At 37.6% G+C, this 24,928-nt stretch overlaps 3 protein-coding genes and 1 pseudogene across 3 annotated transcripts; 3 read left to right on the top strand and 1 right to left on the bottom strand.

Annotated features, from left to right (window-relative positions):
- Nucleotides 1–4,188: 4,188 nt before the first annotated feature.
- On the top strand, nucleotides 4,189–8,486 carry LOC142518487 (uncharacterized; annotated as a pseudogene).
- A 678-nt stretch (nucleotides 8,487–9,164) lies between these two features.
- Nucleotides 9,165–11,144, bottom strand: LOC142519474 (serine/threonine-protein kinase-like protein At3g51990). Its single transcript, XM_075622505.1, has one exon. The coding sequence runs from the start codon at nucleotides 10,640–10,642 to the stop codon at nucleotides 9,242–9,244; it is 1,401 nt and encodes a 466-aa protein (XP_075478620.1). The 5' UTR covers nucleotides 10,643–11,144; the 3' UTR covers nucleotides 9,165–9,241.
- Nucleotides 11,145–12,602: 1,458 nt separating this feature from the next.
- LOC142519386 (transcription elongation factor 1 homolog) lies at nucleotides 12,603–14,931 on the top strand. Its single transcript, XM_075622388.1, has 5 exons — nucleotides 12,603–12,754; nucleotides 13,748–13,904; nucleotides 14,198–14,268; nucleotides 14,536–14,557; nucleotides 14,647–14,931. Exons 2-5 carry the CDS (start codon nucleotides 13,792–13,794, stop codon nucleotides 14,705–14,707), a joined length of 267 nt encoding a protein of 88 aa, XP_075478503.1. The 5' UTR covers nucleotides 12,603–12,754; nucleotides 13,748–13,791; the 3' UTR covers nucleotides 14,708–14,931.
- Nucleotides 14,932–15,784: 853 nt separating this feature from the next.
- LOC142519459 (uncharacterized) lies at nucleotides 15,785–24,594 on the top strand. Its single transcript, XM_075622486.1, has 7 exons — nucleotides 15,785–16,211; nucleotides 16,721–16,948; nucleotides 17,756–17,829; nucleotides 18,337–18,496; nucleotides 18,590–18,709; nucleotides 18,808–18,916; nucleotides 24,197–24,594. Exons 1-7 carry the CDS (start codon nucleotides 15,981–15,983, stop codon nucleotides 24,376–24,378), a joined length of 1,104 nt encoding a protein of 367 aa, XP_075478601.1. The 5' UTR covers nucleotides 15,785–15,980; the 3' UTR covers nucleotides 24,379–24,594.
- The last annotated feature ends 334 nt before the right edge of the window (nucleotides 24,595–24,928 follow it).

Genomic DNA, 24,928 nt, shown 5'->3' with positions numbered 1-24,928 from the left:
GTTCGAATTTCAAGTTATTTTTCTTAACCAAAATCCATCACATGACAGAAATAAATAAATAAATTAGGGGAGAGGTCTAAAAATACGTATACATAAGACGTTTATTCGGTGGAGAACTATAATATATCATAATCAGAAATTAAAAACGATCAATTTAACATTGAATCGATCAACTTTCAGGTTAACCTAGCAAATATATTTTATTTATAATTGGAACTAATTAAAATTTACAATTATAAGGAAATCATGCATGCATAGCTAGCTAGCTACAAGTCCTCACCTTCCTCTTGTTGTTTCCTTCAAACTTTAGAAATAATCAACACGATCAAGTATGATAATACAGCATAGCGCCACGTGGCGGCATCACAGGGCTTCATCGAAGGTCCAGGCAACCCCGAATAATTGTTGTAAGGGTAAGTGTAGTAAGGTACTGGCGGTTGGTTGTAGTACGGCATTGGCGGTGGATACAAATACTGGCCGCCGCAGCACTGGACAGGAGCGGCCGGCGGGCAGTTCGCTTCTGTAAGTGGAGGTGGTGGTGGGGGTGCAGCGGATGGTTGCAGGTCACCAGGTGGCTCAGAGTGGCACGGGTACTGACAGATGGTACAGTTGTTACAAGAGGTTGGAGACGGTATTACGCCACCGTCTCCACTGTAATTAGCAGCATCTTCTGGTCTTGCAGAAAACAGGGAAACCGAAAGGAAGATAGAGAACAAGAGGGATGTGCAAGGATGCATTTTTGGTCGAGGGTTTTGTTACGAAGGAATGCTGAAATTGTTTTATAATTGATTTTTTTTTCTTTTCCGGGGCTCGCAAAATCATGCACGTATCCAGCGAGGTGGCATCAAAATCAGTAGATATGGTTCAAATATTTTGCACATGACAATTGACATTAAATAAATAAATATGAAATTAGATCAGCAATTTGGGAATTTTCTGAACGTCATATCATATACGTTCATGATATGTACACAGACACCGATACTCAATATGCACACTACTGCATTTACGCAAAACTCACGTGTTTATATAAAAAGTATTAATTTTATGTTAAGAGTATTAATTTTTATTGTGAATATCGATATGTTGATCGATCTCACATATAAAAATTCGTTGTACCGTGTAAAGGGCCTAAAACTCCTTCTTGAAAATTTGCGGAAAATTAAAAATTTTCTTTTTAAAAGAACTTAAATGACCTCATTCATAAAATCACTGGTGAATCAAGTTCAATATTTCAAAATATTACAGCGAAAGAAAATAAAGTTTGCCAAAAATTACAATTTAAAAATATCCAACGACTGATAAAATGTTTTCGGAATAAACAACAACTGCTGCTCTGAGGTCCTCGGGTGCCACTACTGCCGACCCAAGCTGGCTCACTGGTCCCCGCCCTCGGCCCTGGCCTCATCAGTACCTACACAATCAAGTCTAGTGAGCCTAAAGACTCAGCATGCATATATCGCAGGTAACGAGTAAAAATCTGAATTAAAATATGCATGTGTTAATATATCATGTCCTGAGGCATGCTGAAAATAATATGTTCTGAGCAATTATAATACGTGCATAACTGAACTGATAATCACAGTAAAAAAAATGTTTGCTCCTTGGAGCATGTACTGAAATAACTGGTAAAATTTTCTGTTGAGATTATGTTTTACGCCTGTGGCCCCTGCACTAAGCTGAACTGATCGATAACTGGCTACCGGGGAGGCTGAAACTGAACTGAGCTGGCCGGTCACTGGCGACCGGGTGGTACCATACTGAACTGATCGGTCACTGGCGACCGTATAAAATAACACTCCCACATAGTGAATGAACCACAAGCCATATCGCATAAATCTCAAAAATAATCATTTTCTATTTAATGCACGTAAAATAAATAACTGGCATAATGAAAATGTCCCGTAATTTTACCAACTGGATTGGATTGGATCGTCCCCAGGCTCGCTGCAACCTAACTGTGCTATGAAAAATATGCAATAGCTTAAACATGACCAACTACGCAATTTACGTTCAAAAGATGCGACTATGATGCCTAATGACTTCGCATTTAATCATGACTCCGAGCCAACCTGAAACGACACCGAACCGACGTATAGTCATGATTAAAATACGCTGAAAAATCATAAAATAATGCTCCTAAAATGATAGGGTCGAAATCTAGGTGGAATGGAGGCCAAAACACGAAACGCTCTTTCGAGAGTCAATTTGGCACATCGCACCGTAAATTCTCGTACGACCTCAAAAATGGTCCAAATGACGAACGGTCAAAAACATGACCTTCCTAACTCAATGAGGCACTGTCCAGTCCAAGGCCATGGGCTAAAAGCCGACCGAGAACTCGAACGAGTCTCCGAACCGACACAGCAACTTGCTGTAAAATTCCAGCAACTGTACAATCGTGTATCTTGTGTTGTTTTCGAGACTACCGGCCATTGGGGCGTGAACCACCGACCAGCGACTCTTACCAACATCCCAAGGAGTGATTTGAACCATGGATAAGGGCCCTAGGCCAGCCACAATCCGTGTCACACCAAAACTCAACCGAAACTCCAACCGAGAACCAACGTGCATGCGTGTGTAGTGTTTTGCCTAGATCGATGTCTTGCGTCGTTCCAGAGGCCATTTGATTGACCATGGCACGATCTAGACATAAAGGGGCATGGTATGAACCGTGGATATGGGTCATAGGCCAACCAAGATCCATACCAAGCAACCAAAAACCGAAACCATATGCTGAACCAATGAAGAAGCCGAATGGGGAAAGGGGCTGTTCTTGTTGATTTGATTAAAACCGATGCACCATGGACCAAGCCACCAAAAGGACGACTTAGTCACGTCTTAGACATGCTAGGGGAGTGATCTAACCATGGCTAAGAGCCCTTAGGGCAGCCAAGATCAGATCAAACCCTCATGACAGGAAACTGAAATTTTCGAACACCATTTTCTGCACCTATGGGACTTGCTGTCATTTCGGTTTTTCCAGCAAGCATGGGACTGAAATAAACATTCTAACATGGCCCTAACATGTCCTAGTACATGTCCATATGCAGCCTCGAGCCCCTGGAACGATCCATCCCTGAAATCGAAACAAAACATACCAATCGTGAAGCATGGAAGTCGATAAAAAATCTGTGCAGAATTTTCGTTTCTTGTCTACTGAAAATTTCGGTTTTTGAAATGATAAATCTTGATCATGTACTGAAAAATAAATGATAATATGACTTGATTGAGGTTTTGAAAGAATCTAGACATGCCTGGTTATCGTTTGAAATGAAAACGAAAAGAAGAGAAGAGACGGCGCGGAGGAGACGGAGTTGCTTGCTTTTCTTCCTTCCTAAGCTCTCGATTTTTCTCTCTATTATTTCTAGCTATGCCTCACGTATTTTACACTGAAAAGAGGTCTGATTTTCGGTGGTGATGGAGGGGGAGTGATGGTTATGAAGGTGAGGAGAAGGGTGCACAATAATAGGATCATATCAAGACTAAGTCTTCTCATTTTGAATTTTGAATTATGGTTTGATATCAAATGAGTTGGTGGATGCTTCTAGGAGGTAGTGGCCGATTTCCTCCCTTGATATCTAGACTAGGATGTGCCCATTAATTAATTAAATTGTGCTCCCAAAAATCCTAGAATTATCCTACTAATTACATGCAAAGAATTGGTCAAAAAGGTTGATGAGTTGGCAATTGAGTTGCCTAGCAACTATGGGGCCGAAATTATGCTAATAAAATGAGTGGGAAAGTGTTGGTTATCTAGTCAACTAATAATCCTTGAAAGCCTTACTAATCCTTTAAATAATTTAGTGAGCTAACCCCTTAATTAAATAACTTAAATGAGTTCATTTCTTAATCACCTCAAATAATTAAATTAAATCCTCAAACCTCCCTCTCTAACTTAAATGAACTTAGTTGCTAGCTAAATTAACTTCTGGAAATATTTCTCGAATCTTAAATTCTATCTCAAAACTCCAACTCCGGTCCGGCCTCACTGAAATAACTGAAATGCTAAAAATCAAACTACTGAACTGAAATAATAAAATAATTAACTTCAAAGAAATGCATTTAAAATAATCATGCAATGAAGTCAATTAAATTTAAAAATCTAGAATTATGCATGGCTTATACGTAGACTGATTTACGGGTTCTACATACCGTCTCACAAAAGACATACTCAACTCATAGATAATGAAATTTGTGAAAATGTAGGTTGGGTTTGAGCGGAGGCCAACTTTCTCTCCTCCGTCTCGTTCAATTTAAAGCACTAAAAATTTAAATTGATCAAATTCTTACAAAAGCGCATTTCTGTGGTGCCATGTAAAGTGCGTTTCTAGTTCTGTCATACTTCTCATTCCTTGTTTTCCCCTTCCAGATGAAAGTAGAGTACTGGATGAATTGAAAATGGTTTGCGAACATAAAAATCCTAACAAAAATCTCAACCCTAATTGGGCTCAGTTACTTGAGGTATTGTCTCCAATGTTTTCTTGTTTTAGTTTTTTTTCCGTGTATGTTGATTTGCAGAAGTTGAAAAACACTGGCGCCAATACTCAGTTAACCAGAAATACGAAAAATATACATGTGGGAGCACATTTGGTAGGTATTTGTAGGCTTACAGTGAATTAATTATGACCTTTGGAAACTACTTAATTCTCGAACTTTCAGGGTTTACAGGCAAAAGGAAGGAGAGGTCGAATGAGGATTCTGATGCTTCAAACCCCAATCCTTTGATTCCTGCATAATCTGATTGCAGGTAAGTTCCTTCCTTGATTAAATCTTGGTTTTAAAAAAGGACGGAAATTGTATGCTTTTTGTTGTTGGTGGATGAATTTGATGCGACATGAGATTTGGTTGTCGAAAATTCCAAAAAACATTTTTGAAACAAGACAGGTACCCTTTATGATGCCAATTGCATTGTTTTGACATGACCAAATTCATTTTAGCACTCACACGTTCACGTTGCACCAACCCATGGCATTTCCATGGGAAACCAATTAGTTCATCTGTGTCGAACTTGATTGAAAATATGTTGATGTGAACACGTCGCATAGCCGGCGATTATTGATGAGCTCGAGAAGATAGCCCGATTCGAAGGACTAGCTTCTAGGTGGGAAAATCTTGCAACTTGTTTTATTGTTTTATATTTATGATCAGGCACTGCAAATTAACCCGAAGGCTGGACTTACTAATTCTTCTGCTTGCTCAGGAAAAGAGTCTTGGCTTCTTTAGGAACTTTCTCCTTTGTTATTTCTTCTCTATTTATTGTTTCATGCATCTGTATGTTTGCTTGTTTTGCCATGCTCACCATCTATATGACAGTTTCACAGATATGTTGGCTATGGATTGTGAAATGGTTGGCGTCAGCTTGATGGGGAACAAGAGTGCTCTAGACCGGGTCACAGTGGTATTTTGAGTTTCACTTGTTGTGCCTGTCACTTGTTTATAACATGACATGTATAAACATCTTGGAACATAGTTAGCAAGCGGCGTGAACAAAAGATTGCTAACAGAACCTGCATCTTTTTCTTTTTAGCATTTGTTTTAGATTTTTGAAGACTGTTACTAATACGAACAACTCATCTGTGTTAACATAAAAACCAAGCAACAAAAACAGAAAAAAAAAAGTGTTGGTGATTTATCATTGTTTAGGGGTTTAGTGTTCCCTTCCAAGTTGCATGGATGGCTGTCACAGGTCACTCAACCCAAAACCAACACAATCAGCAGCTGAGAAGCAACCCTAAAAGGAAGCCGATCCAGTAAAAAAATAAAGAAATATTGTTCAAGAAATATACGGTTTTGTTCATGCCACCCACATGGGTAGTGCCCTTATCCACTCAACACATGACACGTGTGCTGAGTAGATAAATCACAATTAACTACTCATTCAACCATGATGTATGGATCAATGGTCATGATTAATCACTCAATATATGTGTCATGTAATGAGTGGACGATGACACTACCCATATGTTTAGCGTCTAAAAAGCCGAAATATACTCGTGGGAAATTCAAGAATGATGCTGAATCAAAAGAATAGATGGATGCTACGGTTTCTCCTAATTATTAGTCAGTTTTCCTTTCAATAAAAAGATTAGAATAATTAAGAAATAATTGAGGACCCTTTCCAGAATTAGCTGAAGGAAAGGATAGGAATAAACTCTGTATAAATATGAGATATCTGGAATAAAATGGCAGCTTTGATTCCGAAAAATAATAATAAGTAGTATTACGAGATTGTGAGGTTCTCTCAAACGAGCCTCAAGAGTCACCCCCATCATGAAATCTAAAACCTGGCACCATAGAATGGCAGTAGTAGTTCATACATATATTTATTCATTTTTAAATCTACGTCAGTGTATTGCAGCTAAACAAATGGGGAAGTATGTTCGCCCAGTGGATTATGTAGTTGACTTCCGCGCACAAATTAGTGGAATTCGACCACATGACTTGAGGAAAGGTTGCGACTGTTAATCCTGATGTTTTTGCACACCCTTCTCAACATATGTGGTTATTTTTGCGATCATTCATCGTCGTTCTTATAAGATATTTAGTAAGAGCATGAAGTTAAATCATTAAGTTATGTAATTTTTAGCTATTTCACATTTCCTTTTGTGTTTTCATGAGTAATATATTAGCGATTAATGGGAATTAGGAGGCCATGCTGAAGATATGAAAATTTCATCTTTTATTCTCCCTTACAGTGCTTAACAAGTTATAGTTTTTCTTAGAGCTTATTGATTTTTAGCTTGTTTTTTGGCCCTCTTTCTGTTTTTCATTTACTTTCTTGTTCTGCTACCTTGTAATTTTTTTTGCTTCATTGTGTATTATTTTATCATCTTTTATTTCAACTTCCAGCAAAAAATTTCATCATGGTTCAGAAGAAGGTCGCAGAGTTGATCAAAGGGGAGGATCCTTGTTGGGCATGCCTTGCGCAGTGATCTCAAAGTTGTTCATCATTTGAAAGTTGCAGAATACATTTTTTTGTTCTGAAAATTGATGTTTTTAAGTGTGGATTGAATTTTGTGTGTAGGCATTGCTGTTCAGTCATCCAAAGAAGGATATAAGAGACATATCAGAATATGCACCCTTTCTGAAGTACATCTTTGCTGACCTGTTAACTTAACTACAGCTGAGTATCTTTTCTGGTATCGCCCATAATAGATTTAATTGCTTGATGAATCAGTGAAGGACGGAGTCGCTCCCTGAAGAATCTAGCGATGCAGTTTCTCTTTGCTGACATTCAATATGGCTCGCACTGCCCTGTGAGTTTTTTTCTCTCTTAATATTTTCTGTGCAACCTTATGGCATACTAGAAAACAGTTTATTGAATTGTTTATATCACCTTTAAGCTAATTGACTCGAATGCAAGTTTAGTGTATCGATCAATCATGTTGTCTCATTTTGGGCTTGATATTATGGTCCACCTTTTCTTGGCAACTTGGCCGTGGAAAGTATCTTGGCGGCTAGCCCAAGCGCACCTTGCTGGTTTCGTGTTGAATTTTAAAAATTATCGAAACAAGTCAGAAAATCAATTGATCAGCTTGTTGAATATGCTTCAAAATAAATGCTTCACCGGTTCCCTAACATACCGTGAATTGTCTATAATTTGTATTATTTCTTCTTTCATTTATTAATGTATCTCTGATCATATATACATTAGCTACGTTCAACAATTTTTTTAATACCATCAGAACTTTTTTTCCCCAAATGATATTAAAAACAAACAAGCGTATATCTTCTGGATGGATGTAGTGTTAATCCATACATCTTAATCGTCGTGGCTTATATCCACCGACCCACTCTGCAGGTAGAAGATGCAAGGGCCGTCGAGTGGGGACAAAAGTCGGCCTTAGTGATCCGACGGTGAAATTTCTCTTGTATACGCTGGTTGAAGCACACGTTGGAGCATCCAAACAAACCAGCAGAGGCGCAGCTGTGGCAGAGACAACAGCAAAAAAAAAAAAAGCACTAGTCTACGCTATGCTATTTTGTCAAAATAGCCGTAAACAAAGGGAAAGGAGTATCAAGGATTTCTGTCGAAGGAAAAACAGAAAAAAACGGAAATATAAAAAGAAACTGAAAACTGTAGAAAGTGGAACTCCCTAGCTTCTTCAAAAGCTTTATGTTGTAATCTAGTATTGTGTTTCCCTGTGCAATGCAAGTTTTATGGCGAGTGTGGAAATGGCAACGCTTTGGACCATTGGCTGCAATCGTATACTGCTGAAGTGCACAAACAAGATGCCTAAACTGACTGAATGGGTTTTCCCGGCTTCTTTAGCCAAATTATATCGGTAATTTTTTTTGATAATTCATCATGCTGTATGCTTTGAATTATTCATTCACACCAAGAACTGAGATTAGGCAAGAAAACTTTGTATTGCTTTTGGATTACCTTAAATTGGGGCTGTTCAGTTTTAGAAAATTTTCATGTGCGTCAGTCCTTTTCTTTGTAGTCAATTTTAGATAATTTTTCTTTCATGATTCGGTGGCTTGTCTTGGTTAAAAGCTTCGATGCTTGAATATTTCATGCGCGCTTGTCTTTTTATGATGCCTTGATTGCAAGATGACGAATAACTTCACATCTTGCCTGAAGACTTCGGGTTAGGCACTCTTCTAATATAATATAATAATATAAATTCGAGTTCGGGCTCAATTTGGTTAAATTGGGAACTAAGTTTAAGGACATTCCAATCAATATATGGGATGACAATCGTTTTGGCAAGCTGTATTCAACGCCCGATGTGATAAAACTTTGGTTGCCCACATGCCCATCCTTGTTGTTTTTTTCGTTTTCAAATTTTACTTTCATCATACTAAATAAATTAGTACGAAACTTTCTTAGTATGATAATGTTACTTTTCTAAAGTCAGGCACACATATCAGCTTTTATTCAAAGATGAGATTTTTGACGAAGCAAAAGTCTACTAAAATACATAATAGTATTGGAATTGTGGTGGTGTTCAAACTTGATCAATTACGATATATAAAGAGTAGGTTACTTGTGAGATGGTCTCACGAATCTTTATCTGCGAGACGTGTCAATACTACCGATATTCACAATAAAAAGTAATATTATTGGCATAAAAGTAATATTTTTTCCATGGATAACCAAAATAAGATATCCGTCTCACAAAATACTATAAAATTATTCTTGAACGATGAATTAGATTTCCTTTTCAACAAGCTTTGTGAATGATGAATATGGAATTATTCTTGAACTATAAAATTATATAAATGAATATATCTATTCTTCTGAATCGACCAACAAGTTTCTACTCTGTCCGGTGGTTCCATTGTTGTTTCTGACCAACTTCTTGCCCTGCAAAATCCCCACTGATGTCGACTTACTCAACTTCACCGTGAGGATCTTCACACTCAATCGCACCCTCCTCACAATTATGTGATCATCGCTCTCATCGGGCGGTAGATATTTAACCTCACTTGCTGTTCCAATTGACTTTGACCTCTCGACTCGATCACCAATCGCATAATGCCTGAGTTGTGCACTCGAAACACTGGATATTTTCCCGTTTCTCCTTTTACAGTTATTGGCCATCTCCATGCTCTCATCCAACGGCTCATATTTACCCGCGCGAGAATTCTCGCCCACGAGACTCCCCAGATTAACACAGATTGGAGAACGTGCCTTCATTTTCTGGTGTACGATCTTCAAACACTCCACCACCTCCGCCATTCCTGGCCGCTTCCCCGCCGTGGATCTCACGCATCTCGCCGCCAACACCGCCATCCGTCTGAGAGCTTCCCAGTCTCGCGGAGGCCCGATTCTTAGGTCACAAATTCCGGTGAAGTCGCCTACTTTTATCGCCGGAACAGCCCAGTTTACAACCGACGGAGGGCTGTAATTCATGTCGATTGCATTCCGACCGGTGATGATCTCGAGCATTAATATCCCGAAGCTGAATACATCTGACTTGGTGCTGAGATCGCCAGGGGCGAGATACTCCGGGTCTAGGTATCCCAACGTCCCCGCGGGGGGAGTGCACTTCACCTTAATGTCCTCCTCGTATCCTCTCAGAGACAGGCCGAAGTCGCTGAGCCGGGAACTGAAGTTCGCGTCGATCAAAATGTTGGACGATTTGATATCCCTGTGAATGATCGGCGGATTTGATGCGTGCAGAAACTGAACCGCCCTTGCAACCTGCAAAGCGAAGCGGGTTCTCTTAACCCACCCCGGTGGTTTACCCGAGCGGTGGAGCAAATCGTACAAGGACCCATTCGGCATGTACTCTACTACGATCAGTTTACGTTGATTCGGATCACTAGAAAATCCGAGCAAGTTCACCAGCCGGGGGTGATAGATTCTAGACAGAATCTCCAGCTCTGTATCAGTGGTACTATTACTATTTCCAACGGCGGAGTTGTGCGTTTGTTTCGTCCTTTTGACGGCAGCGGCAGCTTTTATCTGATGGATTCGCGCTTTATACACGGCTCCATGGCTGCCTTTCCCTAGTAAATTCCCAGCGGAGAAGCCATCGGTGGCGGATTGAAGAACAGAAAAATCAAATTCAAGAATCTTGAAAGGCCTTGTACTATGATCTTTGATGGGCCTTTTGGTTAACAATTCCCAGTTATACGAATCGCAGGTAGCGATGGCGGACTCCGCGTTGCATGAAAGGTAACCCATGAAGAAATCTCACAAAGTGTATGGACTAAGCGTAGTATAGTAAAATGAAATTGAAAAGGGTTAGAGGCAAAGGCCATAGTTGAAAAAGAAGGTGGGAATCGTAAAGAGAATTAAAGTGGTGTGAAGCCAGGGAGGTGGTGATCTTTTTACAGCCTTGTGTTTCCTTAAAATTGGAGCGGTGAGTAAATCGAAAATCATGCTTCCAATTTTAATTGGGAGTTGAGGGGTTGGGATGTTATTTAATGGGCATTTTTCTTTGCATTCAAAGGCGTGAAGGCGGGTCAACTTGCCACCTCCATCTTGGACCAGGGGTTTTCCTTGGTTTCCTTTTTCATTTTGTCTGTACAATTTTTAAATTTTATGAGTCGAATCGAGTCGGATCAAGTCCGTTACATGAGAAACATTCTCAACACAACTGAGTTTTCTTTTCGTTTATGATGATGATGGTTTGGTCGTCGATCAAATTTTAGGTGTAGTTATTGGTTTGAAATACACTTGAGGAGATCATTTTCTTAAAAAAAAAAAAAGTTGACCGAAGGTTAAAAAAAATTCCCTTTCCAATTAGTGTTCCTACAAAAAAATTGTCGGCTATTTTATCAAATTTAAGTTTGATCACAAATGCAATCTATCATAAGAGTAGGGATTATGTTTGTGATTTTTGTAAAAGTAATCAGTTTTTTTTATAAAATTCATCATGTTAATTAATTAGTGTTATTGAAATAACGTCTTTTCTCCACATAATTCTCAAAAGCTCCATTTTTTATTGTTGTAATTGTATGTATGTATATCTTATCATTTTAGATTTTTTGCTATGAATTGTAAAAAATTAATAAACATAATGTGTGATTTTTTTGAATATTTTTTTGTCATTTTTATAAAATTCATCATGTCAGTTGTCACGGTGAATTTTCGGAATAGTGTAATAATCAATGACATCAATTGGTATTGTTATAATTTATTTTTATATATTTATTGTTTAAATATCTTTATTAAATTTAACTTTGTTTCTCTTATTGATTTTTATAAATATATTTTTTTTGTGCCTTTTTCATTTGTAGAATATTAGGATATAGATGAACCAACTTACATATGTGATTTTGTGGTGCAATGCTTTTGATATGATTTGAAGTTATGTCGAAGTTATAAATCTTAAAATTCGAAGTAATTTATTTGTTGTATGCAACGGAGCTTTTATCTATACGGTTTGGGAAGAATTTTTGTATCGACCAAGGTTTTTCGAATGTTTGTATCTTTTCGGATTCTCCGCAGACGATTCAAGTAGTAATCCAATCCCATAAAAACATTTGTCCAATCTATGTTTTAGTGTTTGAGATTAGTACCTACTCGATCGACCATCTTTCTTTATCTATAAAACACATGCGGAGAACAATGAATAGAGTTGTGCACACTTTTGTGAAATCGTATGATTACATAATATAATAAATATTTTGTTTCCCATATAAATTCAAGTTTAAATCAAGGTTACTCTCCTCTAATTTTTATATTTAGGGTCAAATTATCACTCAATCGGAAGTCTATTTCCATGTGAGTGTAAGATAATTTTTCCATATCGGATATGCGAAAATGACTGCGAGACTTCAAGTATTTGGTATTTGATAATACTTTTTCAACAGTTAGTTTTTAAATTTTTTGTTGATTTCGTTTATTTGGATTTTAAAAATCTATTCGTATTTTCACATTAAATAATTTTTTATAAACAATTATATAAAATAATAATATGCATATAATACTAGCGAAATATTAGTATATAAAAAATCTATAAAAAAAACTTTAATAGAATCTGTAATAGTAGAAAAAAGCTGAAAATTATAACTCATTTATTTGTTTATTTCACGTTATTATTATTATTTTTTTGAAAGGTTTCTTTCAAATTATTTGAATATTATTAAAAACGAAACCCGATGTCAATAATGCAATTCGCAATTCCGTCAAAGATAGACCCGACACTCGTCTTCGTAAACCTGTTCCGTGAAGGGTTATTTTGTAATTACACGTCAACCTTCACGGGCCTATATATACGTAACGCCATTATTTTTATTTATGTTATTACAGTTGTAGCTTGCGAAATCTTTCGGGGACAGAGATTCGAAGGTGATTTTCTTGATCCTTCCTTCAGCGTTCTCTATGTTTTTGTATAGTTGATCACCGTTAGGGTTTGTATCTGCGTACTTTAGTTTTCTAATTTGCGTGTTTTATTATGCGTTGATCTTAATTGTTATTGATCGCTAGGGTTAATTCGCTTCTGATTTTTTTTAAAGTTTTAGGGTGTCTTCGATTTAGTTAGAACTTTTAATTTCTTCCATTCTATGTACGACATCGAACATCGCCCAAAAATCTTCTGCCTTTTGATTTTATTAATGATTTAGGGTTTTCAAATTTGGTCAATTAAGTTTCTGGTTGGTTGATTAGGCTGCAGATTGTTGGATGTAAGCTGTTATCCTGGGTTCACAAGTTATTGGCTAATAATCAAAGCATTCAGGTTCGAATTTTTTAGAGAATAGTCAACATATTGAAAATAATTTATCATCGTCTGGTTGGTAGGCCAGACCGACTTGTATCGGATGACTTCACTTTTTTTACTGCTAGATGATCATCATATGAAAGTTGTTGGAAGGCCCATCTATTAAGCATTTGTAGTGAAACTATGAGGATTTTTTTTCCAGTAAACAGTGATTGATGTGGGATGTTTTTGTCTCCATCATCGGTAGATTATGTTCAAGTCATTGTTAGAAATTTCTAATGAATTCTCGAAATTTGGGGTTTCCCAGCCCTACTGAACCGAAATTTCAAAGTTATTCCAGAATTTTGTGCAAAAGAATGCAAATGAAACAATATTTTATCTATTATTATTGAATAAATCATTGTTTTTTGTCTGCAAAAAAAAAATTATAGGCATGAATTAATGCGATTTTTTCCCAATTGAACTCGAAAGTTGGTATATCGTGAACATTTCGTTTGAAGTTCTCATAGCCTATCTTATACTCCGAAATATATATAGAAACCCATACTTTATGTCCTGTTATTGTATGCTTGTGTACTTGATGATCCCCAAGTGATGCTAACACTTTTTTCGTCAATATCTAGTTTGAAAGGCGCGTCGTTTAACTGAAACATCGTTTAACTGAAACATGGGTAAGAGGAAGTCCAAGGCAAAGCCACCACCAAAGAAGAGAATGGACAAACTTGACACAGTTTTCAGCTGTCCCTTCTGCAATCATGGCACTAGTGTCGAGTGCCGCATGTGAGTGGTTTCTGAACTTTCTCCTCCCCTTTTCACTGTCCAGCCTCTTCATTCTGATTTTAAACTCTTGTCTGTCTATATTGAGTTTTAGTTCGTTTTGGTTGGTGATTAGTTAGAGAAAATTTGTGCCTCTCAAATTTATGTGTAGTTTGATTCATGGATCGTAAGAGGTTTGAGGTTCGTAAGAGAAAATTTGTGCCTCTCAAATTTATGTGTTAGTTGCACAAATGCGATCTCAAATTTTATTTGAATCTGTAAGCTCTGATTTATGAAATAATCGTTTTATGTTTCAGTGATATGAAGAACTTGATTGGTGAGGCCTCATGCCAGATTTGCCAAGAGAGCTTTAGCACCACTGTAACAGGTATGCAACTTATTACCTCTTTCTAAGAAATCAATTTGCTAAGTACACAAATAGTTAAGGAAATTCTAAGCTTTTTCACCAGTTAGTTTTTAATGCATTTGGAAATCGAGTATACATGTGGTTAAGGTCTATGGAAAACCCTTGTTTACCAATTTCTCTCGTTGCCTCTCCCTCGAATTATTTTATGTTTTTTTTTCGCAAGCACGCCAGGTCTTTAACCTCTCTATCCAAGATTCGAATTAACTTTATGCTTTGAATTGTTTGCAGCTTTGACAGAACCAATAGACATGTAAGTAACATATAGATACTTCCCTAGCAACTCCATGCGTGGTTTATTTTCCTCTTTCCGCATTCTAAAGCACAAAATTCTGACAACAGATATAGTGAGTGGATCGATGAATGTGAACGTGTCAATAACCTCGAGGACGAAGATGCATAGAGGATATCGGAGTTTACAGCTCCAGAAAATGTTTTTTAGCAGTATGAGGGTGACTCGCCATTCCATTCACAGAGATCTTTTGATGAATAACAGTCCAAGTAGTTATCTTTAAACAACTGTGTGTGTATTGTATATGTTTGCAAAACTAGTACGAATCCTTTGCTGTGACCTGTTTAGTGTAACATTATACCTTAACGAGGGTTGATCTACCAAAGTTATTGTTCTTTATGGTGCTAAGTAGTAGTTGACAATCCTGGTTGATTTAAACTTATGATCGTTGTTTGATATTTAGCGTAGTTAGGCAACGCAAGATTTTTGGTAAGATGAAGTTTCGAAATGAAAATCGAATTTGAAATTGTTTGATGAGGTTTAATTTTCACTGTAATTGTTCTTGCAAAGAGAAATACAAAAAAACTAGTGGTTCAGTGTATGATTTGAAGGGTTGAGAATTAGCGTTATTATTGACTATTTATTTTATAATGTTTCAAATGCTTGAAATTTGATGATGTGGATTTAATCGATGAAAACCTACCAACTTGAGACGTGGACTGTAGGGAAAATATCCTGACACAATTACTTTTAACATTGAATTTTCATATCTTACTTTTAGTTTTTATTCTATTCTTTTTTAAAACTTTTTTTATTCTATTCTTCAATATCTATCTTCATGAAAATATATTTACGCATATTAGTGTTTCTATGATCGTAGTAATTAAAATATTTATCTGGATAATTTTTATTATTTTTAAGTTATCGACTTTACGAATCATTTATATGTATTATATCAAGAAAATAAATTTTTATTTCCGATCTCTGATCTCAAATTACGTATTTTCTTAACATTTTGTGTATATTAAGACTATCTTTTATGAAACTGTCTATTTTAATGATCAATTTTTTGCGATTATAATTTTAAATATATTGATATATATTCTTTTATTTTACTTTGATGACTAAATTTAGTTTTTAAAAAATTAAATTAAAACCTCCTAAATTCTATCCATGTATGATGTATTATACAGAATCAGAAAAAAGGGGAGCAGAAATAAGCAAAACGCTTTTAAAAATCGTGCAACAGAGAATGATATGTTCTTAAACCCTTGTGCGGATGACATCACATACACGTCGGCACCACTCTCCATTTTGCCAATCCTTTCATCCAACTTCTGTTTTAGGAAAAAATGTTTCCAATTTCGATTTTGGCGGTTAAAATATCAAATTTTAGCTATTAATTTCGTAGCGACCGCGTACCAGTAGATTTGTATTATCACTCATGCGGTGGTTGCTGCGGAGTAGAACCGTACCAGTGGCGATTCGAAATGGATCGTACAATTCATTTGAGTTACGTAGGAGTGTGATGGCGAGCTGTAGAGCGGTCCTATTGCCGCGTTTCGGTGGACCAGAGGTGTTGGAGGTCCTAGAAAATGTGAATCTACCTGAACTCAATCCTAATGAGGTCCTCGTTCGGACTCGAGCCGTCTCGGTCAATCCGCTCGATACCAGAGTTAGTTTCCAAATTTATGTGGCTCGTTGTTATTTTTGAGTCCGAATTTTTATTCACTGTTATGCGATTGAATTTTTAGATTTTCGGTTGGGTATGAATGAATTAACGTTTGTAATTTATGTAGATAAGTATCAAATGTAGGATTGTGGAATAAAGTTTTCCTCTTCTAAAGGATATACAAGCTAATGTAAATGCAGTTATTCGAATGTTCAATGATCTGGTCCATTCATCATCATAGAAAAACTAGACTATTTCTTTACGTTTGTATGTTTAGAAAAATAGCAAGGACTGCTAAGCTTGTATTTGTGATTATTTGGTTGTTATTTGTTTTTGAGTAGTTTTGGAATATAAATTTAGCTCCCTCTTGAGAAAAATTAACAGATAGAGTATTTGGAGCTTTGAACTATCTTGATCTTATTTGAAATTGGTTTATCTAATTAGCTAATTTTGTATCAGAATGATTTGAAAGGATTGATTATTGATATTGTGTAGAATTTGATTATTTACAGATGAGATCAGGCTATGGTCGTTCGCTGTTTGAACCACTTTTGCCAATAATCATAGGACGTGATATTAGTGGTGAAGTTGCAGCTTTGGGAAGTTCTGTACACTCACTCAGTGTAGGACAGGAAGTTTTTGGTGCTCTTCATCCTACAGCAGTGAGGGGTACTTATGCTGACTATGCAATTCTTGCAGAAGACCAACTTACCGTGAAGCCAGAATCAATTTCTCATGTGGTAGGTTGCCTACAGTTATACGCAGGACAATCAACCTATCGCTATTGTCTCTCTCTTTTTGAGATTTACTAATATGAAATACCTAAAGATTGCATTTGTTATACCTGCATTTCTTTTTCTGTATATAGTTCTGTTTTTCAGATTTGTGGGACAATCAACCTACCACTGTTGTCCTTTCCTTTTTGAGCTTTACTAATTAGTGATGACCAAACATTGGATTTTTATCAGTTCTTTTAAAAAGCACATTTACGCAACATAAGCTATTCGTGCATGTTAATGATTTAATTTTAAAATATAGAAATATACTTAAGTAAATAAATGAGATAATCAGTCATAAAACCATAATAATTCATCTTTACATGCCAAAATAAGTCAATCTAAATAACCAGATCGGATCTAGGGTTCCAACTTCGGCTCTGAATACTTGGAGGCCGAGTTCTTCGCTTGGGAAGTCTGAAATCGGCTATGAAATTTAATTTTTGGCTCAAATCTGCCAATTTATGGGCCTTTAATATTTGGCCCAAATAATGCTATAGCACACGCTATTTTGTGCAAAGGCACCTTGCGGTGAATATCGTGCGCTATTCGTGTAAAACGCGAAGGAACGAGCGGTGTGTAGAACTCGCTCTCCAGAATACACTATAGAGCGCTATTTTAAACGCTGATTTTTATGTCCTGCATTTTTGTTTCTGCATATAGTTGTATTTTGCAATTCTCTGGCAGCAGATAGTCCATTTATCTGTCTTTTTTTCGTCCCAATTAGATGCTGTTACACTGGAGCATGACACATGTATTTGTCTTTAATAGGATGCAAGTGCCATCCCTTTTGCTGCCTTGACTGCATGGCGTGCACTGAGATGTACAGCAAGGATTAAGCAAGGGTATTTACAGCTGATGATTGAATTATATTGCTGGGGTCAATTTTCCTTCACGTGCTTGTACAACATTTCAAGCGTAATGGGAATTGGGAAATAGCATTTTTGTTAGTGAAGTATAGACAAACAAAAAACTAGCTCAAACCCTGAAAGAATGCTGCAGTCTGCAAGTACTTTCCTAAAGTTGCATCGACTAAAATTCAGTCGACTTGCTTTTGTAGCCTCTTGTTGGGCCTTTCTAAAAGTCAGGCGGTGGACCACCGCCAAGCTCCTAGACGCCGCCTTTTAGAACACTGATTGTACTTATACAAATCATAAGGTTTATTGCGTTAGATATCTAGGAGATAATTTATGATCTTGAGGAGTTTAAAATGATCCATTGCGGGCACAATTGAGGGGGACAATTGAGGGTGGGTACCTTGACATTAGATTGTAAGAAATAAAATAACTGTGTCCAATTACATTTATATATCTATACTTTCTGAATTCGCTCTGTTAACTGGATTGTCACAGACAAAGGTTGTTAGTGGTGGGTGGAGGAGGAGCTGTAGGATTTTCTGCAATTCAGCTTGCAGTGGCTGTTGGATGTCATGTTTCTACCACATGTGGTGGTGAATGTATTGCTCGTATCTTGGCAGCAGGTGCCGAACAAGCTGTTGACTATGCTACTGAGGTAATGATGTGGTTAAATCTGTCATAATTCCTCAGTTTTACTCGTATTAAAATATTTTAATATGTAAACTTGTTACATGCGTCAAATTTGCAGGACTATGAAGCATCCATAAATGGTTATTTTGATGCCGTACTGGACACCATTGGCGTAACTGAGACAGAAAGAATTGGCATAAATCTTTTGAAGAGAGGGGGGCATTACATGACATTGCAGGTATATGATGAGGCTACCTGGCTTTTTCCCAGAAGCAACTTAGATCCATAATTTCCATGGTACATACAATTACGCATGGTTTTGGTTGTCTTCACCAGGGAGAGACTGCATCCTTGACTGATAGGTATGGACTAGCAGTTGGCCTTCCTATGTCAACAGCAATATTGTTGATGAAGCAAGTCCAATATCGATATTCACATGGAATCGGTGAGCCGAGCATTGACCTTCTAGTCTATTCGTGGTTAAAATTAACATGAATGCGAAAATTGAAAGAGAAGCACCATTGCATGTCTTCTCCTGGAACGTGCGATTTTCTAATTTGTCTTGAATTGTGCAAATAGATGTTACAGTATGAAGTTGACTGTGCACTTTTTTATCAGTATGAAATAAGAAGCTTTTCTAATGATCGGGATATGCTGACACTACAAAGAGATGATTGTTATTGTATGGAAGTCACGAACTTGCGATTCCCCCGGAACTATTAATTAGTCTTGAATTCTGCAAATAGATGTTCCCTCAATCTCGTTCTTCTTATTTGTATGTTGTGTTAGGTAAGGTGTGGGGCCCACGTCAAAATAAAATATTCATAACTTGTTATCCCACGTCGAAAGAATCTGGAAACTGAATGAGGGATTTTAGTTATAAATAGAGCTCAATTCCTTCAGTTATTGTATCCCAAAATCAAAAGCTTTTCATCTTTGATAAAAAGATAGTGCATAGAAAAAAAGTGTATTTTTTTCTTGAGTGCGGGAATTCTCTTGTGTGAGCTAGAGAAATTATTTTCTCGGTATACTCGGGTTTGGGAGTGTGAGAAATATTGAGTGTATTGGTGTATACACTTGTTGTAATATTTCTTCCGGTTATAAAAGTTGCAGTGCTCCGTGGACGTAGCCTATTTTGGGTGAACCACGTAAATCTTTGTGTTCTTGTTGATTATTTTTATTCCGCTTTTTTGGGTACTATATTATCATCGTGATCGGCATCGCTTAGGGGTAATTTCCCAACAACGGGTATCAGAGCCTTGTTGTGAAAATTCTTAAAAATTCTGAGTATGCTCTGTGGTTGCAGCTTTGTGATCTTCCACATCAGAAAAGATTTTTTTATATTTTTTGCTAAGGCTAAAGAAGTGATGGCCGGAGATGATGGATCGGGACCGGGAATCAGCAAGTTCGACGGAATAAATTTTTCGTTTTGGCAGTTACAGATTAGAGATTATCTGTATAGCAAGAAGTTGCATCACCCTCTATCAGTTAAGAAGCCGGAAAAGATGGAGGATGATGACTGGAAGCTTCTTGACCGACAAGTGTTGGGTGTAATACGATTGACCATAACAAAGAACGTGGCACATAACGTGGCGGAGGCAAAAACAACGGAGGATATGATGTCCATTTTGTCGGACATATATGAAAAGCCATCGGCAAATAATAAAGTACATCTCATGAAGAAGTTATTTAACTTGAAGATGAGAGAAGATGCATCGGTGGCTAAACACATCAATGAATTCAACAAGATTGTTTCACAGCTAACATCGGTTGAAATTAAATTTGATGATGAGATTCGGGCACTTATTCTTTTGGCGTCTTTACCAGACAATTGGGAACTGATGCGGGCAGCGGTTAACAACTCTGTTGGAAAAGGAAAACTACAACTCAATGATGTTAGAGATCAAATCCTTACTGAAGAAGTTCGCAGGAAAAACTCGGGTGAAGCAACATCATCGAGATCTGCTCTAAATATTGATAACAGAGGAAGAGGCAGGAGTGGTGAAAAGAGTTCCAACCGATGGCGCGGTAGATCCAAATCAAGAAATGGAAAAGACAAAAACATCCTTGAAAAGAATATAAAGTGCTGGAGCTGTGGTGAGACTGGTCACATGAAAAAGAACTGCAGATCAATGAAGAATAATGCCAATGATGTCACTGAGGAAGTACATGATGCTCTGCTATTATCCATGGAAAGCCCTGTTGATTCTTGGGTTATGGACTCGGGAGCTTCGTTTCATATCACTGGTGATCGCGATGTATTTGATAATTACATCGCTGGTGATTATGGAAAAGTTTTCCTGGCTGATGGAAAACCCTTGAAAATTGTTGGTATGGGTGATGTACGGATGAAGATGTCAAATGGATCTGTCTGAAAAATCAACAAAGTCAGGCATGTACCAAAATTGACACGCAATCTGATCTCGGTGGGACATCTCGATTATGAAGGCCACAATGTGACTTTCGGGGATGGTTCCTGGAAAGTGAACAAAGGAGCCATGATTGTTGCTCGAGGAAAGAAAACTGGAACACTGTATATGACTTCCAGTTGCAGAGACACATTAGCAGCTGTGGATGCTGGAGCCAATTCAAGTCTATGGCATTATAGACTTGGACATATGAGTGAAAAGGGAATGAAGATGTTGGTGTCAAAAGGAAAGCTACCAGAATTAAAGACTGTTGAACACCAACTATGTGAAAGTTGTATCTTTGGAAAGCAGAAGAAGGTGAGCTTTTCAAAAGGCGGTAGAGAACCGAAAGCAGCAAAGTTGGAGCTGGTTCATACTGATGTATGGGGACCATCTCCTGTGACATCCCTTGGAGGCTCGAGATACTATGTCACATTCATTGACGATTCGAGTAGAAAAATTTGGGTTTATTTTCTGAAAAATAAATCTGATGTTTACGAGACCTTTAAAAGGTGGAAAGCCATGGTGGAAAATGAGACCAACTTGAAGGTGAAGTGCTTACGGTCTGACAATGGTGGAGAATATGAAGATGATGAGTTCAAGAAATATTGTGAACAGAATGAGATCAAGATGGAGAAAACCATTCCTGGTACACCTCAACAGAATGGTGTTGCTGAAAGGATGAACATGACCCTGAATGAACGCGCAAGGAGCATGATATTGCATTCTGGATTGCCAAAATAATTCTGGGCTGATGTTGTTAACACTGCAGCATATCTGATCAACAGAGGACCTTCGATATCGCTTGACTGCAAAATACCCGAAGAGGTTTGGAGCGACAAAGAAGTAAACCTTTCTATCTTTAAAGTGTTTGGATGTCTATCCTATGTTCATATTGATTCAGCAAGCAGAACAAAACTTGATCCAAAATCAAAGAAGTGCTTCTTTATTGGTTATGGAGATAATGAGTTTGGTTATCGTTTTTGGAATGACCAAAATCGGAAGATCATTCGGAGCAGGGATGTAATATTTAATGAGCAATTTCTGTACAAGGACAAGTCAGACATTGGAGCTGGAAATGAATGTCCTGAAGTCAAGAAGACTGATGAAGTACCATTGACATATATTCCTGTGAATGAATCGAAAATCAGTAACCATGAAGATGAAGAAGAAACTGCACAAGATGATGACCCACAAACTCCGGTGATTGAACTCAGGAGATCTTTGAGAACCATTAGACCACCTGAGAGATACTCCCCAGCACTTCACTATATTTTGCTGACAGACAAAGGTGAACCGGAGACCTATGAAGAGGCAATGCAAAAGGATGATTCAACCAAGTGGGAGTTGGCCATGGAAGATGAAATGGACTCACTGTCATCCAATCAGACGTGGGAGTTGACAGAACTTCCGCAAGGCAAAAAAGCGTTACATAACAAGTGGGTGTACCGGTTAAAAGAAGAGCATGATGGTAGCAAGCGGTACAAGGCAAGACTTGTTGTAAAAGGCTTCCAACAAGCGGAAAGGAATTGATTACACCGAGATTTTCTCTCCGGTGGTTAAATTAACCACTATCAGGACTAGTACTTGGACTAGTGGTGAAAGAAGACTTACATTTGGAGCAGTTGGATGTAAAGACTGCGTTTCTTCATGGTGATCTAGATGAAGAAATTTATATGAAGCAGCCACAAGGATTTGAAGTACGGGGAAAAGAGAAAATGGTGTGCAAACTTCAGAAGAGCTTGTATGGTCTCAAACAAGCTCCAAGACAGTGGTACAAGAAGTTTGACGGATTCATGAGTAATAATGGTTTCCTAAGGTGTCAAGCTGATCACTGCTGTTATGTGAAAAAGTTTGACGGTTCTTATATCATACTACTGCTATATGTAGATGATATGCTGATAGCTGGAGCTTGTCTGGAAGAAATTGATAAACTCAAGAAAGATTTATCAAAGGAATTTGCCATGAAGGATTTGGGTGCTGGAAAGCAAATCCTTGTAATGAGGATCTTAAGAGACCGGGTGAATGGATTTTTGAAGTTATCTCAAGAAGAGTACGTGAAAAAGACGGTTAGCAGATTTAATATTGATGAAGCTAAATCTGTGAGTACTCCTTTGGCTAGCCATTTCAAACTAACCAAAGCACAATCATCATCGACGGAGCAGGAGCATGCTTATATGAGTAAGGTTCCTTATGCTTCTGCTGTCGAAAGCCTCATGTATGCAATGGTGTGTACAAGACCAGACATAGCACATGCAGTGGGAGTTGTGAGCAGGTTTATGAGTAATCCAGGAAAGCAACACTGGGAAGCAGTTAAATGGATTATCAGGTATTTGAAAGGTACTGCTAGTTGTTCTTTATGCTTCAGGAGGTCAAAATTGGGCTTACAGGGTTTTGTCGATGCCGATATGGGTGGTGACCTGGATGGCAGGAAAAGTACTACTGGATATGTGTTCACATTAGGTGGTACAGTTGTAAGCTGGGTATCTAAGTTGCAAAAGATAGTTGCGCTTTCTACTACTGAAGCTGAATACGTAGCAGTTACAGAAGCTAGTAAGGAGATGATATGGTTGAGATCCTTTCTGGAAGAATTGGGTCAGAAGCTTGAAGATAGCACGTTACACTGTGACAGTCATAGTGCTATTCATTTAGCAAAAAATCTTGTTTATCATGCTAGGACAAAGCATATACAGGTTAGGTACCATTTCATCAGATCAGTGCTGGAAGATGGAATCTTGATGCTGGAGAAGATTCCTGGAAGTAAGAATCCAGCCGATATGCTCACAAAGACAGTAACCATTGACAAACTGAAGTTGTGTTCAACTTCTGTCGGACTGCAAGTATAAATGGAGATATATGAGCTGCTGCAATGATGGTGTGAAGACATGATTGAAATCAAGTCTTCAAGTGGGAGAATGTTATGTAAGGTGTGGGGACCACGTCAAAATAAAATATTCAGAACTTGTTATCCCACATCGAAAGAATCTGGAAACTGAATGAGGGATTTTAGTTATAAATAGAGCTCAATTCCTTCAGTTATTGTATCCCAAAATCAAAAGCTTTTCATCTTTGATAAAAAGATAGTGCATAGAAAAAAGAGTGTATTTTTTCTTGAGTGCGGGAATTCTCTTGTGTGAGTTAGAGAAATTATTTTCTCGGTATACTCGGGTTTGGGAGTGTGAGAAATATTGAGTGTATTGGTGTATACACTTGTTGTAATATTTCTTCCGGTTATAAAAGTTGCAGTGCACCGTGGACGTAGCTTATTTTGGGCGAACCACGCTTAAATGTCAACTCATCGTTATTGTCTTGTACAGAATATTGGTGGAATTACATGAGGACCGATCCTGAAGGTTTGCGCGAAATTCGTCGGCTATCTGAAGTGGGAAAACTGAAAGTACCCGTTGATAAGACCTTTCCAATGAAACAGGTGAGAGAAGCTCATGGGGCCAAAGATAAGAGGCTCGTTCCAGGTAAAGTAGTTTTAGAATTTGACTAGCTCGGGTTCATCCGTATTCGACACGTGAATTTTTTATGGTAATATATAGTTACTAAAAAGATGTACATTTTATGGTGGCAATCCATGCTTTCTTTGGGAATTTTGATTGTTGTAGGTTTTTAACCAATGTCTTAATAAATACTACAAGGTTTTCGAGAATGATGGGTGAGATGATACAAAATTATATAAAGTAGTTGGGAAAAGCCACTTCTGGGAAATTGATTTTTTCAGTTGGGGATAACACACGGACGAATGAAGTCGTAACTCGCAAAATTAGATAGAACATCGGATCTCCATGTAAGAGAGAGTCTTCCTGATATTGCCACTTGAATTCCCCCTAATTTTGTGTCTCGCATACTTCAATTTCAAGATCCATACACGTTTCTTTTCTTCACAGGAATCTCCATTTCGAGTGAAGTGCTACCAAATCGCAGCATCGGATCTTTGATGTAGATTTGGAAATCTTAACTTAAGGAAACGAGTGGAATTAAATTTGTTTCTAACTATTGAAACCTACAAATTATACATTCTCTGAAAGAGACCGAGAATG

Source organism: Primulina tabacum, chromosome 11, assembly GCF_025594145.1.
Source record: "Primulina tabacum isolate GXHZ01 chromosome 11, ASM2559414v2, whole genome shotgun sequence".
Lineage (NCBI taxonomy): Eukaryota > Viridiplantae > Streptophyta > Magnoliopsida > Lamiales > Gesneriaceae > Primulina > Primulina tabacum.
The sequence above is the reverse complement of the archived record's forward strand: the minus strand, read 5'-3'. Positions and strand labels throughout refer to the sequence as shown.